General features: G+C 45.1%; 1 protein-coding gene across 16 annotated transcripts in view; it reads right to left on the reverse strand.

Moving 5' to 3' along the window:
- Positions 1–8,749: 8,749 nt before the first annotated feature.
- Positions 8,750–15,836, reverse strand: part of RASAL2 (RAS protein activator like 2) — a 138,530-nt gene continuing 131,443 nt past the window's right edge. For 12 of the 16 annotated variants that reach the window (XM_015869599.3, XM_085512131.1, XM_085512132.1 and 9 more), the window contains 2 exons: positions 14,923–14,953; positions 8,750–13,065 (listed from right to left, as the gene is read on the reverse strand). In XM_015869599.3, coding sequence (XP_015725085.2) covers positions 12,923–13,065; positions 14,923–14,953 — 174 coding nt within the window. In that variant the 3' untranslated portion in view covers positions 8,750–12,922. The remainder of the gene's footprint in view (positions 13,066–14,922; positions 14,954–15,836) is intronic. The other 4 variants (XM_015869601.3, XM_015869600.3, XM_032446265.2 and 1 more) reach the window with 1 other exon arrangement.

A 15,836-nucleotide genomic window follows, 5' to 3' on the forward strand; every position in this document is an offset into this window, starting at 1 on the left:
TACCTTTCCTGGGTGACTCAGTCCCCAGTGATTCCCTGCACCAGGCCAAGCAGCAAATAGAATATGGCCCAGGGGAGCTGAACGTGTTCCATGTCACCCATCCTTCCCTGTTCTGCAAAATTTAGAGACACAGGATCTTTTGAAACAGCCCTAACCTTTCTCTGCATATGTAATGAATTGCCCATCAATTCTGAAAGAAAACTTGAGAGCATTTTCTGCATGTTAATCAAATGTCCAGAGCTTACTGTGAGCAAAGCCAGCAGCAGCTCTGACAGTGTGACCCCGTTCTCTCTCAATCTCTGCCCATCTGCATTCTTTTTGAGAAGTGTTATTGGTGGCACAGAACTGTCTTATCAACTACCTGCCCTTATAAAAAGTCCCTCCCCAGCTTTCCTGAAGGCCCTTTCAGGTACTAGAAGGCCACTATAAGGTCTCCTTGGAGCATTCTATTCTCCAGGCTGAAGAGCCCCAGCTCTCCCAGCTTATCCCCATAAGAGAAGGTGCTCCAGCCCTCTGAGCATCTTCGTGGCCCTCCTCTGGACCTGCTCCAACAGCTCCATGTCTTTCTTGTATTGGGGGATCTTGGCTAAATCCAGCCTGATGACACAGCTCCAAATACTCCTTCAATATTCAGGGAGAAAAAGAAATTCATAGGTTGCCACCTTCCAACGATGACCAAAACCACAGTTCATACTTCACTTAAGTTTTACCAGGTCGATTAAGCCCTGGATAAAACAGGCATCAAGTTGTCAACCATATTACTATTAGGCTGCAACAAACAAGCAAGAAAGAAAAGCAGGCTGTTACCAAAGTCAGCAGCAAAGCTCAGGTGCAGAAATGCTTTTGAGATATTTTCATGAAACATTAACCTTCAAACATAATTACTACAGTGCACTGAAATTACACTTGAAGGCTGCACTGCTGGGGAGCATTGCGGTAAAACTGGCCTGCAGGGCAAGAACGTGGCAGGTAAATAAAAGTAGTGTCTGTGCAGAGATAATGGGATACAGGTCAAAGCATTAAACGTGTAGCTTTAGGGGATGGAGGTGCTGTTACCAACAGGAGATTTTCCCCCTTTCCACATACCAGCAGAGATGATGGTGACTTGTTTGACAATGCATGAACAGTAATCTTTGAAGATAGCCAATACCAAATCATAAGCTGAGCATAAAACTGACACAGTCCCCACTAAGATCCTGTAAATTTGGTACCATTTTATTACCTGAAAAAGTTATTAAGCCAGATTTACGCTGGGAAGTTGAACATTTACATTTTGCCTTGGGTAGAAGGAACAAACGTCTCAGTCTTTTCAAGATTTATGCCCTATTCTGCAGATTCCTGAATTAAGAGCAAATGAAAGGTAATTATTTAAAATCTTCCGTTGTTATAGGCTTTCTGTATCCTGCCTGAATTATCTGTAAAATACAGAGGCTGAGACTGTGCACTCTAAAAATATAGGACGGGAAGAAGACAGGACAATGGCAGTTGTTCCCTGATCACTGCATTACTCAGTGTGATACCCATCACAATCAGAGCAGCACTTCTGGAAATAAGCCTCAGACCAGGCCACAGCTTCTATCACAGAAGGACATCAGGCTGTGGCTGCGATGCTGGGAATACGGCTGCGGCACAGAGCCAATGAAGGAGTCAGGAAATACTGACTTGCTGTGCAGCATTGGGCAGGTCATGTTGCCTCCTTGACTCAGTTTCTTCCACTGTAAAACAGAAGCAACGAAGCTTGTTAAAGCTCCTACCAACTTACCAGTGAGTACTTTAGAAATGGGAAGATTACATAAACAGACAGAAATGCTTTTTATTGTTTTAGACAGAACGTTACAGCTTTCTCTAAATTTCTATTGAATTAAATGTAACTGGGACTTCAGCTCATTATGGGTGAAGCTCTGTGCCAGACTGCAAGGACCCTTTGGATTTATCCACATCATCTCAGAAATCTTCATGCTCTGATGACTATGATCATTTTGTGCTTTAATGCTTCAGTCAGAGCTCAGTTCCGGGGACTTGATAGCACTATTGTCATTGGCATTCACCTCTGCAGGGGGCTCTTCTGACTCCAGAGGTGTGTGCATCAGGGAAGAGGCTGGTAGGAAAGGCTGGGAATCAGCAAAGTGCACATCTTACCTAAATTCTCACCTCTGCAGTTTGCAGTGTGCATTAATGAGCAAGTTTTGCTCCTGCACTCGTTTTCTGTTCCTGGCAAAGTGGGTGCATCAGGAGAGAGAGAGTGAATATAGCAAAGTCTTACATGGAAGGTATTACATTGTAGCTCAGCATAATGGTAAGCCCCAACAAAGTCTCTGCTGGGAACATACTTTTGGAATCTTCAGATGCCGATAAACTTAATCCAGGATTGTTTTTGACATGCTTACCCAGTACACACTTTGGATTGAGCTGAAGAAACCAATGGCTCCAGAATGGTTTGCATGGTTGCAAACAGAATGACATTGATTGCAAAGCCCATTGTTTGTCCAGCTGATAGGCCAAGGTGGATTCCATCATGCATTTCTATGCAGTGAATTGCAACATGCAAGCCCAATTAGATACTTCTTTCCGTATCTACTTTTAATGGTTTCCTTCCTTTTTCCCACTTGAACCATTGTTCTTTTCGACACAGACTTTAAAGTCACTCAGTTAACTTTGCAAGATATTCTGGGCCTCATGTGTTTGAAGATGGCTCCCAAATTAGCACATACGCTGTTTGTACTGAGGTCAAAAAAAAACATCAAACAAGACTGCAGAACTGCAGATGATGGTTCAGCACAATCAACTACTTCCCTTTTCAGACAGACTCTTACCTTGCAATCTGGGAGAATCTTCTGATCTCTATTTTTAGCAATAGAATTCCAGGTTATCCCATATTTGTCCAAAGCTCTGTTAGATAGATCTACTGCATCTCCCCTGCATGGAAAGACCTCAGCTTTCTAACAAGAGATGTACCCACACCCCATCCACAGAAACATGGTTTTTACTGAGAGTCTCAATGTTTGATCCTTATTTGTTGGGTTGGAAATGTGCCACAGGAAATGAGGGTATGTGTAAAAGAACACAATAAACCTTCAGAAATACGGTGCCTGGATGCTACAGACTCAAGTATCACCATCAATTCTACCTCCCAAGTCTTGAAAACTTTTACCCTGAGTTCCAAAGGCCCAGTACAAGGCGGTAGGCTGCACTCCTGGGACAAATGATGCTACACTTGTTGGTCAGCTCTCCAGTCCAACAAGCGTTCCTGTGCCAGAGAGCAGCTATTTCTTCCATTTTCCAGTTCTCAGCTCCAATCAGAATCCCTTCTTGCTGATATGAAGCAGAGATTAAAGATTCCTGTTACTTTCCTTGCTGCTATGGACTTACTTTGCTCTCCATGTGAGCAAGAACTGAAAATCCCGGCATTGTTTGTCCAGCTTAGGACTCACCTATGTTGAAATGAGGAAAGCCAGTTACTAATGCTGTGCACGCACTCTTCATTTTAAGCTATTTATTTACAACATCAGTGTATTACTGTATCGCTATTAATCACTAGCCATTTTTCCTAATAAATATCAATTCTATGAGATAAAAGCATTTTAGACTAGCCAAGTGAGAGATTTGCTATTTAGCAAGTCAGCATCTGCTTTGTCTGCTTTCTGTGTTCCCAGCACTTCGGTGAGACATAAATTAGTGGACAACTTGTGTGGGAAGTCTATGTGGACTTTGTCACAATGACATATCTTGATACTGTCAAAGAGAAGATGGGAGTAAATTAGCAGAAATGGCCCGAGGCTTTCAGGAAAGATGAGCATTACTGACAGCAATTCCTAGCACATTGCACTGCAAATGTTTTCCCTGAACCAGCTTGCTGATAACACTCATACTCCTGTAGCTTCTGCACAAGTGTATTTACCCAAGATACTCAACATACCTGTTTTTCATGCTGATAAGGGAGCAGTGGTTAAAGAAACACTTGTAGCAATGAGCATGCTCCTGTCACGCACAGGATTCATTTATCAAATTCATTCCAAACTCGTTCTAGGAGGGGCCCTTTGGATAGATGTGGCTCTTCTAAGCCAAAAAATGCAGTTGGAACCTGGAAAAATCAGAGAATGGCCACATAGCCTGGTACCAGTACAGTGTGTACTCAGACAGTCGGTCATTATTGAAGTATTTAGAGACCAAAACTAAATTAAACATTGTGGAAGCTGTGCACAGAGTTTTAGTGATGATAATGCCAACCCTCCCAAGGAGGAACCACAGCCAGGCTGAAATCATAGCTCCAAGATTTTCTCCCTCCAGATGCTGGGGTGACATTTCCCTTGAGAAGGGCAGCCAGATTGCCATGAACTGCAGCAGGGCCAGCTGTAAGTAGAGCCTCGTTCATGATCAACTGACGTGAGACCTCCAAGCTGCCTTCAGAATGAGTCCACCAGAGCTGTCCTTACCACCAAGCACAACCTGCATGTGACCACAGCCATCTGCAACCATCTTACTGGATGGTATAAAATCTTCGTTGTCAATATAAGACTTAAAACTATTTCATTGTGTCCTGCTTTGCGTTGGTGGGGTCAGAACCCAAAGTACTGATATGCTGACAGCCTGATAATCCCACAGCCAGCTCTACGACCTTTATGCTAAATTACAAATCACATAATTGAACCAAAAGCAATTTTAATTGATTAGGATAAGAAAAATGCTTAAAAAGGGGGAAAAAAAAAAACAACCAAACAAAATCAAAGCAGGAAGGCACATATGAGAGAATGACATATATCCCACAGGCTTGTCCCAGTTAGAGAGAATAAATCTGTATCAGCATAGTAACACAACGGCTCCTCTGGGTGCAGTCTGATTTCTATTCTTGCCTTTGAAAATCCTGTTTGTTACCCACAAGCAAAGCCATGCCTGGAGCTGGGACAGCCACCCAGCTTCTTTTAGGAATGACTGTAATTTACATTCAGGGTCCCAGCAATTAGTGGCTAATGAGATAACTTCAGTAGTTTCTAACTGCACTTAAGAAGCCAGTGCCAGCATTATAACCTTAAATGGCTTTTAACCCAGGATTTCCTCATCTCTGGGTTAACTGATGCTGGCTCCTCATGCTGATGCATTTTAGCAGCAAACACAGGAGCTCTGCTAACACTCAGCTTCTGTCACTAACCAGAACAGGAAATGTTTTGCATACAGGTGGGAGCATTAATGTTTGTGATATTATGCTCTTTAAAGGATGGACATTATGGCTGAAAAAAAAAAAAGCAGCCCCACAATTTATCCCTTCAGGAAAATTTCCTGGCAGCTGTCAGACCACCAACGCATTGGCAGAAGTCTCCTACAAACACGTCAGCCGTGATTGAACAGAGCATTCCTGTGCACCCAATAGCGAGCGGCACAAGGGACCCAGCACACTGCTTCCTTCTAGCTCTCCATTTTAGGAAGCCAGCATCACAGTTGTCAAGTCAGCAGTTGGGGCAGATGGACTTTCCTTTTTCAGCTCCGTATTTTGCCAAAGCCACGATCCGGAATCTCTGCCCATAGGGAATGGATTTCTTTCAAGAAAAGAAAAAAAGCCCACAAAAAAAAAAAAGCCACCCATGTTATTGAGGGAGTAGCAATTTCTCTGCTCTTCAATCAACCCCAAAAGAGATGCTGTGTACTTTATCAGATTTTCTAGCTTTTTTGGTTGCTGTAGCAATGACTTTCTAAACACAGCCCTGTAAAGCACAGATCTTGGCATAGCAGGGAACGACCATTCACAGTTTCCCAGTGATGGAGAAAAAACTGAAAGACAGCACAATTCACTTAACCCCAGTTGTGAGAGCTTTGATCGGATCTGACTTCAACAATTCCTGAGCTGAAAAGACATCCAGCACCATAAAACAGCAGTCTGTGGTGGTTACTGGTGCTAACAGGAAAAAGGATACCAGTTCTCCTTTTACATTGCCTTCCCTTCAGGGAAGTCCTGAAAAGAGCCCTTTGAAAATGCTAAAGGAACCAGCACACGCTGAGATTTTACTGGAGAGCAAAGCTTTGAACAGTGAACACGGACTGTTTAACCACACGTGAGATAAAGGTGCAAGTTTACGTGCACTGTGGAGCCAAAGGGGATGGCGCTGGTGCTCCCAGGAATTCCAGTGAAGTTGGAAGCATAAGTTAATTCCCTGACAAATGAGAACTGAAATCCATCCCATCACATTTAAAAAGCCTTTACAAAGCAGCTTTTTACATGATGCTCCTGGCTACTGTCCCCTGTAAAGACAAATCCTCCTTATGGAGACAACGCTGGCTCTGCAAATCGACTTTATACACAGAAGTCAGCTGCTGAATGCACACAGGGTGTCAGCCCAGCCAGCTGCCAGGCAGGGGAGCAGTGCCCGGGGCTCCAACAGGAAGGTTCACCCTGTAAGAACGAGAAAACAGCAGCCAGCGAATGTCCCGTCCCTCCCCTAGCACTGTATTCCAGATAAGGAGGTGTCATGAGCATGTGACTCTCAGCAATTGTTTGATTACATGCATTAGTGTTATCTGTTTGTATAAATGGTGTGTCCACGATTCCAAAACTTCATTTTATCCCATGTGATTCTAAAGACTGGGAGAATGTAAAAGAGGCTTAGGGAGGCAGAACATCCCTCCCATCAACATAACAGCCACTCCTACAGTAACAATGGATGAACTGTTTTCAGGTGGGGTCCAAAGCAAATAGATGCAGCTACCACTTAACTGCAGCTCTTCCTCTTTCACTGCATGCAGGACTTCCTGCTTGCCACGCAAATGTTCCTTTCTCCCCATTATTAAGGTGATTGGCCTTAGGGTCATACAACAAAGCTAGAAGAACCTGGAGGTGTGGAGAACCTCTATCCTGAGGGCCCTCCCTGCTCCTGCCATCTACACTGGAGCCTGTAGCATTGATAGTAATTTCTCTCCTTCAGCCAAAGCTCCTCTGCTATTGAACTGGGCTGACTCAGTATACTGAAAAGTGTGTGCAGGTCCACAGGACTCACATTTCCAGTTGCATCAGCAGATTACATGTTCCCATGGAGCTTAGTACAGACAAGGTATTCATACTTCTGCAGGAAGAACTGAGGGGAGCTAGGCTTCATGTCTACAAGCAAGCTACTTGATCCACCTCAAAGAGCAAAAAGCAGGAATTTAATACACCTTCTGGAGGCGTGAGGACATTTAATCTGTGGGACTAGGAGAAAGGTGAAGGACAGCAATGCGAGATGGGTTGTAGTAAGAGCAAGGACTCTCTTCTTGTGAGACTAATTATCTCAGCATAAGCAAATTGGTATTCCACCTGCTAATGGATTTAAACAGCAGCTGCTGCTTAAAGCAGCAGCACACATTCTTGCACATAGGAAATCATCATCAAAGCTTTTGCACTTGCAACCTTCAGGCAGGAAGAGTCCTGGGGGGAAGCTTCTCCAAAAGAATCTCCCAGCTGGAGCAGTGGACTACAGGAGTGCTCCAGCACCTGCACATGTTGTCCAGAACATCTAGAAATGAGCAAAGAATTTGCATATTTACATAAAGAAGCTTTGCACAGCAGAAGTAAGGAGTATGTCCAAGGCAAAGCAGAATCTAATGCACACGGAGATAATGTTTGTCTATCAGTAGCTTTGGGACAGACACAGCCTTTAGCTTTGGCTGTGTTTTCCTAGTGCCATCCCAACTCTCTGTACAGTGCTCCTGCTCTCCTTCAGCTTCCTCCCCCTGCTTCACCCAGCACACCCTCAATGCTGCCTCCTCCCTCCTCCTGGCCCTGCCCTTCCCTCTCATCCCACTCCAGGTTAGATTTTCAGCTCCCCCACCCCAAAACCACAACGATAAGCACAATATTGAATGAGTTAGCCCAGCACCAGGTCTACGTCCCATCTTACCCCTTGTCTCACTGGCCTCTGTTTGCCTGTCCACATCCTGGCAGCTGGGCCTGCTTTCCCCTGTGGGCACTGCTTGGAACTGCCACAGGAGAGCAGGAAACTTAGGTGAGTGCTGACAACATGGACAGGACATGGGTGTGGGAATTTACAGATGCATCTCCTTCAGTGATGTTGTTTGTGCTGCCCTCGTGCCCAGAAGCATCAGGCACCCGCTGCTTGGGTTCTGTACCAACAGGCAGGAGACAACCCTTGGCATGAAAAACTTGCAGCCTAAGCAAGAACAAGGCAGAACACGTAAGGGACTCGAACAGAACAAAGTGCAGGGCCAGGGCGGAGGTACATGGAGCAGATAGAAGTTGGCTGTGTGCGTTTTGCAGGCTGCAAAGCTATGGAAAAGTAGAGCAGCATGTTAAAAAAAAAAAAAAAGAAAGCAAACCATAAACAATTATTAACTATCATAGATTGGCAGATTTTACATTCAATAATGGTCTTTTTTTTTCCCTCTTACTATAACAAAATCTTGCATACAAATTAAAGACTGAATGCAGCATCTGATGTGAACCTGTGCCTAAACATTCCTCTGTATGTCTGCAGCTCTGAGCTGGTGCACGACAACCTGGAAAACCGGAATTGAGCAAGAAAAGAAATTGGGCTGATCACATCCACATTGCCAGCAGGAGAGGCAGAAACACATTAATCCATCCCAGGTAACTCTTTTCACTGCTTCCTATTACACACAAAAACCTCATGCCCCAGAGAAGCAGAGCGATTCTCCATGTCTCCACAACCCGTCGCTCTCTCCCCTCTGCAGCACCAGCTGTTTCCTGGCAGTGGGTGGCACACAAAGAGCAGAACTTGAAAGCAGCACACGGTTACTGAGTCCAAACTGTTTAAAGTTAAAGTTTATTTGTATTCTTTGTAGGAATATCAATAAAAGACCTCAAATGTATCTATATCTGTACATATTACAAGAACCTTCAAAAATTATTCACAGAACAAAAATAAATCTTCTTTAGAACAAACCCAGGCAATGAAATGCAGAAATGGATCTCAGAGACCAAACAGTCCAGTGCTACTAGCATAAAAATACGGCTTGAAAAACCAAGTTTATTACTTCTTAAGGTGTACTTTGTCGAAATAAAAAATAAATTATTTAGAGCTATCGTTGCAAAACAGTTCTGTGTAATAATAACACTCTTATTAAGGCCCTTGAGACAGAAAATCTATGTTTACAGGTAGGATCCCTGGCAGCCATGGCCTGCAATGACAAGCTCTCACTCCTGGGAGCCAGCTGACTGTAGAGAAGGAAACATCTAAAGAGCATCAGTCTCAATTTAACCCTTTTGCTCTGTCGTGCTCAGCTGGATACCTGTGGCTGACCACGCTAATGTAACATTATCTACACATAATGGTTCAACTTGGACAGGACTTGTTCTCCAGAAACAACACAGACAGCTTTGCAGAACACAGGCAGAATTCATATACACACGGAGACCTGAGCACACAGACACTGCTGGCACACCCCACAGGCACTGCTGTACAACCGACTGACTTCAATTTGCAGATGAAGTTCAAAACTGGTGGTTAAAGGAAGCATTAAAACATGAAATTAATGTATGGTGTTAAAAATAAAAATAAAAAGCCTAAGCCAACCCAAAGCAATTGCAAGAACTGAGAGTAAAATCCATTTCTCTGATGGATGGATACAGAATTTATGACTGATACCCTTCATATTCTCTAACTAGAAAGCCTACACATCCCTCTCCATGCAGCTCTGGATCTCCTGCTTAGAGTTATTCCACCACAAATGAGAGCTGTAAGAAGTGGAGCTGTGTGAAATCTGTGCTTTGAGATGTAGCTGCTCATTTCCAACGCACCACAGATATCAGAGCTGGTACTTCTGGATGTGAAATCTGACTATTTCCCTTACAAAAAGGTGAGAACTCCTTCAGCTGCAAAGAATGGGCATTCACAGGACACACCTCACGGCTGTGCTTGCTCTGTTGTGTCTCTGTGGTCTGGGAAGAACAGCACTAAGCGACGGGGCCAGCAAGGACTGCGATGGGGAGCTTTCCTGCCTCACACCTAGAAATACAGGAGCATTACTCTGACAGGTTTTCACATTTTATTACTTCAGCTGTTTCTAAATGACAGCAGCAGTTGCTCGCAATAGCATTAGCACAGCCTGATCAATCTGCTGGATCTATGAACCACAGTCTATAACACTTATCATCACATTTTTCTACTGTTCACTTTTTCACTCATAGCTGCAGAGACCCACTGGCTGTTAGTCTTAGAAAGAATGAGACGGGGCCCAGATAGGGTTCTTGTCCCAAAAGAGACAGAGCCACATGGTTCAGTATCACTTGAATTTTATCAGACTGGACAGAACAAAAGCTGCCATTTTCACATGCTGTCAGCTTAAAGCAGCTTAAAATTTCTCCAGAAAGCTGCTTGGTGACAAACTAGGAGAGACAGCTGCCTGCAGAACTCAGGAACATCACATTCTGTACTGCAGCTCATCCGTTTTAGTCTTGCAGCATTGCGAGTCCACAACCTTCACCCCACTTTGGGTCAACGGGGAGCTTCTCCTCTGTACAAGGAGATAGAGGAGCACATTTTGCACTTTGGGATAGAAACTGAAATAGAAGAGATGCAGCTGGCCTTGCTTTAGGCAATGCATTCACATGACTTCTTGCTCTTCTGTCTCAGTCACAGAGCACCCCTGTGGTCTGCACTGCATGTTAAATGAGCAACACACGTGCCCACCTGCAAAGGTTACTTTTGGGAACAAGCCTCCCAGGATGCAGCTGTGAAATTACAGCCCATAGCAAAGGGGAGATGCAAATCACACACAAATACTCAACTAAAATAAGGGCTGCTCTTGTAAAAGAGCTACTCACAAGACACTGGATGGAGTGCCTAAGGCTGTGATGCACAGAGGAGGAAGGAAAGGAGAAAGAACAAAATGACACACTTGGAGGATCAAATCAGTCAGTGGTGACCCAGAGAAGGAAGACAATTCTGCAAGTGCTGAAAACAAATCACTGCTGAGCACCAAGAAGCAGACGAGGATGCTGCTGGGTCTGTAGGACCAAATCACACTTGGCAGCCAGAGAGAGACTTTGACTGGAAAGAGCTGAGTGCACATAAATCCCAACTCACTGCAGACAAATCTCCTTCAGATGTGACAGCGTTTTCCTTCCCACAGTACAGGAGATGTGGTCTCTGTGCGTACCCATGGTTAGAAATGTAAAATGCTGGTATGACAGTGTTTAACTTCAGCATCTCAGCTCACCATAACCAATGTATAACAGTTAACGTTTTGTGTTACTAACTGAAGTCTGCCCACAGAGATTAATTCATTTGCAAACAACAAACAAACTCAATGACAGACACTGAATTTGGAGCCTCGGTATTGCCAGTCCTTCATGTTCAGGGCAACGCGGGTCCATCCCAAGCAGTTCTGGAACTGGCTTAGAAACCTCTACATTTTTAATGTAGTACAATTCTAGAGATTCATAAACTGGGGCCAGGAAGAACATCAGCTCTAACCTCCTCCTCCTTGTCCCAGGCTACACCATGTGAGGCAGATACCCCCACCACATTCATCTCATTGGCTTGTCGCACACCACTTGACTTCAGAGCCTTTAGAAGGACCTCAAACAAAGTATTGGGGTGTACGATGAAATCATGAGAACAGACAAGGCTGCACCATTTGTTGTTCATCTTTTACCAGCTGACAATCTGCCACGAGAAGGTCGCTTTGTACTCGTAATGACAGACACACTGACATGCAGCCTGGAAATGCGTTTCTATGAAATGCAACTGAAGATAATGAGAGATGAAAGCTGAGTCAAAATTCCTTAAGAAAAGTAGGAGTGTAAAGAACTTCAACATAAAACCCTTAAAAACATCCAGAGAAAGGCAAATTCCAATGGAAATGGAAGCTCTTGCCTTTATCTGGAGCTAAACTGGCTAAGCTGGAGGCTGGAACAGTGAAGGCGAGCAGGATGGAGTTGAAGAAATCTGCCAGAAAAGGGAAGTTTTGCATACAGAATTCTTCTGGCTGGGCACATGTGCCCTTTGGTTAGCCCTTTCCTCAGAACATTGACCTGATTGCTCCCAAAGGAGTGCAGGGAATAATCCAGGGTGTCACTGCACGGTGCAGAAAGTAAAGACTGGATTGAAAGAATAATAATAATAATAAAAGTATTTACAGGTCTGTATATTCCCAAAACAGAAAATACAAACTGCATTACAAGTGGGGTAAAAAAGAATCCTACCTTGACAACTGCAGATCCCCTCTGTCTGTTAGCTGGGAATCCTGCCTGCGTGTGCAAATGCAAGGAGACAGGATCACTGCTCCAAGGTTTTACCTTGTTCAGGATTTCACTTTTTTTATGCTGGAATCCCACCAAAGGCAGCTACAGGAGCCAGCATGAGCTAATTTTCTTGCTAAAAACGTTTGCTATTGAGTTGGCGTTCGGATAAAAGGACAACTAGAGAAGAGAGGGATAAAATCAGAGGATGAGTTTTGTTACAGAATTCATTTCACTGCTGTTTCACTCCACTCGTGCACTTGCATCAGTCAGCCTGATATATACAGCTGCTATCTAATGTAACCCACAGCTCAGCTCTCTCACCCACAACACACATGCACTCACACTCCCCTCTTCCTTCTCCAAGGACTGCAGTGCTTTCAACAAGAGGAAAAAAAAAAAAAACAATAATAAAAATAGCAATAATTAAAAAAAAAATCTACAGTATTCACTTCCTTTTGGTATATTACATCGGCGTTTTCTGTACATGACCCAGAGCTCCCTCTATTTACACAGTGATATGGAAGGACTTGTTCTCGGGAGCCTGATACTCCTGGCCTCAAGTGGGGAATTGAAGCCCACCGTTCAGAGTTCTTTCTTGTTTTTATTAGCAGCAACATGTAAACCTGGCGGGGAAGAGGGGCCGTCGGTGGAGTTTCTCAAGTCCGCTCCCTCCTGCCCTTCTCCTGGGAAGATGGCTGGCAGCGTCTGCCCAGTTAGCAGCTGCTGTTTTTGAATTCACCATTCTCCGTGATGGAAAGCTTGGTGGGGTTGGTGGGGGAGATGCCATTGCGGACTTGCATGCTGTAGCGCTCCTTCACCTGCGTCAGGGCACTCATCAGCCGCGTGTTGGCAGAGTCCAGGGACACGATCCGCTTCTCCTGCAACAAACAGCCCAGTGTCAGAGCTCCTTCACCAACAAACAGCCTTTTGCCCCACAACCTGCGTTACGGGCCTTTCCCAGGACCTGGGGCCGAGACAGTGTCTCTGGATGATTTCTAAGGCCGAGGCAGCTCAGCTAACATTCTGTGGTACGATGGGATGTCTGCCTCTTTCTGTTTTCTTAGGGGTGGCGTGGCCTCGTGGGCTGTGCCCTTTGGGCCCTCCTGGCCTTTGGCATGATGGAAGTGATGGTGAATCGGAGTTACGTGGTGAGCTCTCTCCTGACAGCCTCCAGCCGAGGCAGATGGAAATGCAGCATTTTGCCATGGAAGGGGGAGGAGGGGGGGCATGGGTGCTGGAGTTAATAACAATAGCCAATATTTCCTTTTAATGTGTTAGGAAAAAAAACAGAAACAGGCAGCAGGAAATCAAAGTGGTGGTTTCGTGTGGCATAGAAAAGTGCAGGTGGCGTCTAATGGCCATCATGTCTGCATTAGGGATGGAGTGTGCTCAGAATGAACCGATGGGATGTTCGAAATTAAATGGGAACTTAAAAAAAGAGAAAAAAGCAAATGATGGCAGCCTGCGGTCATCAGCAGGAGTGAGGGTGCAACAGCAACACAGAGAAGCAGCCAAAAGCTACAGCTAAGGGGTTACTCGAGGTGAAGGAGAAAGAGGGCAGTGTGGGCGGAGGGGGAGATGCCATGGACAGAACACAAAGAACAAACACTGAACACACACTGCTCCTAGACCCATTCCAGCTCAGAGTGGCTCCCGGGCTCTATGCAATCCTGGGTTCTCACATCCCAGTTTTGGTTCTTCCAGCCTCCACTCTTAGCAAGAGGAGTCACAGAGCTAAAGGACATACAGTGAATTTATCCAGAGGAAACCTAAAAACCATCAGCAAAACCCAGCCTCATAACAGCTAGAGTCTATGCGGTGGGATACAGCACTAAAGGGTCACGCTAAAGAGCTGCTGGTGCAATTGGAAATGGCAGTTTTCATCTTCTCTAAAAAATAAGTTAAAAGAAGAAATGCAGCCACAGAGAGCAGCACCAGGGATGGCAGCAGGCCCACGTGCTATCCATGCTACCAGTCGGCTGTGTTTTTCACTATGAGAAGGAAAAATGACTAACTTACTTGCATGAAAAAAGTAGCATGGAGGAACTCTTCTCTGTCCAGCACATTGGGAAACAAAAGGGAAGGAAAATGATGTACAGGAGGCACAAACATTAGGGGACGGTTCAGGCAAACTGCTGAGGAGATATAGGTGCTACAGACAGCCCCATGAGGGTTTCATCCCAGCACAGAGGCTGCGTGGTACTGCTGTAATCACACCTGCTTTTCTCAAGGGGCCTCCTCATGGGGGTAAATGGCTGGGTGCAAAAACAAAGATGAGGGCCTTAACCTTTCCCCCACACCAATATAAATCCTGCAAAAAAACCCAGCTGCCTTTGTGGAAAAGTGTTCTTCAGCAAATTAAAGTTTCTCCTCCTTGGACTATGCTTCCAATAGGTACGTTATTCCAGCAAGTACTTGGAATATGTACTTCAAAATTAAAACTTCTTCCTAAGGGTGTCTTTTAGAGATTGTTAAAAGTTAAAGGCTGGTGATGTTCTGGCACTGAGTGCTGTCTGTACCAGCATGCAGGCTGCTGGGAACCCACGTTTGGAAAAGGAGCTCAGTAAACAGAGGCATCCTCTCACTTGAACCTATCCTCTCACACAACCTACCCAACACATCTAACACGCAGGAATTGGGCACAGGGAGTGGGAGGAGCTGGAATGGGTAGGAGGTCAGTGCACTGGGCCAGGACTGGGTGCTGCTCAGCTAGAGAACTGATTGGGTTTACTTGCCTGTTTGAATTATCTCATCCCCATTAATGACCTGTAATTCAACACAGCGAAGATGTCACTTGCAATAGCAGCTGGGCTAGTACCCTTTGCAGCGCCAAGGAGAGTGCTGCCAGACCTCCCCCTGCTCAGTGGGGGCTCTCAGTCACCTTGGAAGGCCTCAAACACTGCTGTGCACAGCAGGCACTGCCCAGAGCTGGTGTGAGCAGTGCTGAGGACAAGGCTATCCTTGTAGTTTGGGATGTGTTGGGTGCTGCGCCCGAACACAAGGTTAAAGAGCAAATCCTGAAAGGCATCTTGTGGTCATGTCATTAAGTACAAGAAACTCAGGTTTCCTTGCAGCAACCTCTCTTCAAACAGATGTGATAAGCCAGGTTCCAACTCCATTCCACAAACTGCACACGATAAAAGAACTCTACTTGTCTAATCCCTGCTAGATTCCCACGCCAAGGGAATCAAAGACTATGAAAAAACATCTTCCAGATGTGACTTAGATGGGTTGCTGTGCTGCTCAGCAAACATGTGGGCTCCTCTGGTGGGCCTGCTCTGAATCTAGATTTAACAGCATTCAAGTGAGGGAAACAACTTCCTGGAACAACGGGGGTTATTCCTGAAACAAGGCCATTGTGAAAGACTACCTATCCCTAAAGTTTATAGTTGAGACTACTGAGAAACCCAGGAGCAGGAAAGACATCCTCCAAACACAACATGGCAGGCAGATACCAAACCAGTCTCGGGTTCTGTTGGACAAGCTTTGCTCTCTGGGATCAGCACAGACACAGAAGAAAAGCTGAAATGATCCCACACGATACACCCGCATGCATTGCCCACAAGGTCCCACCTCCCAAAGCTGACTGGTGTGGACTGAGACAAGCACTGCAGTTTGTGGCAGAGGGGGCATTTCTCCAAGACTGACA

The sequence above is a fragment of the Coturnix japonica genome, chromosome 11 (assembly GCF_054131305.1).
Source record: "Coturnix japonica strain WE chromosome 11, WE-NBRP24, whole genome shotgun sequence".
NCBI lineage: Eukaryota > Metazoa > Chordata > Aves > Galliformes > Phasianidae > Coturnix > Coturnix japonica.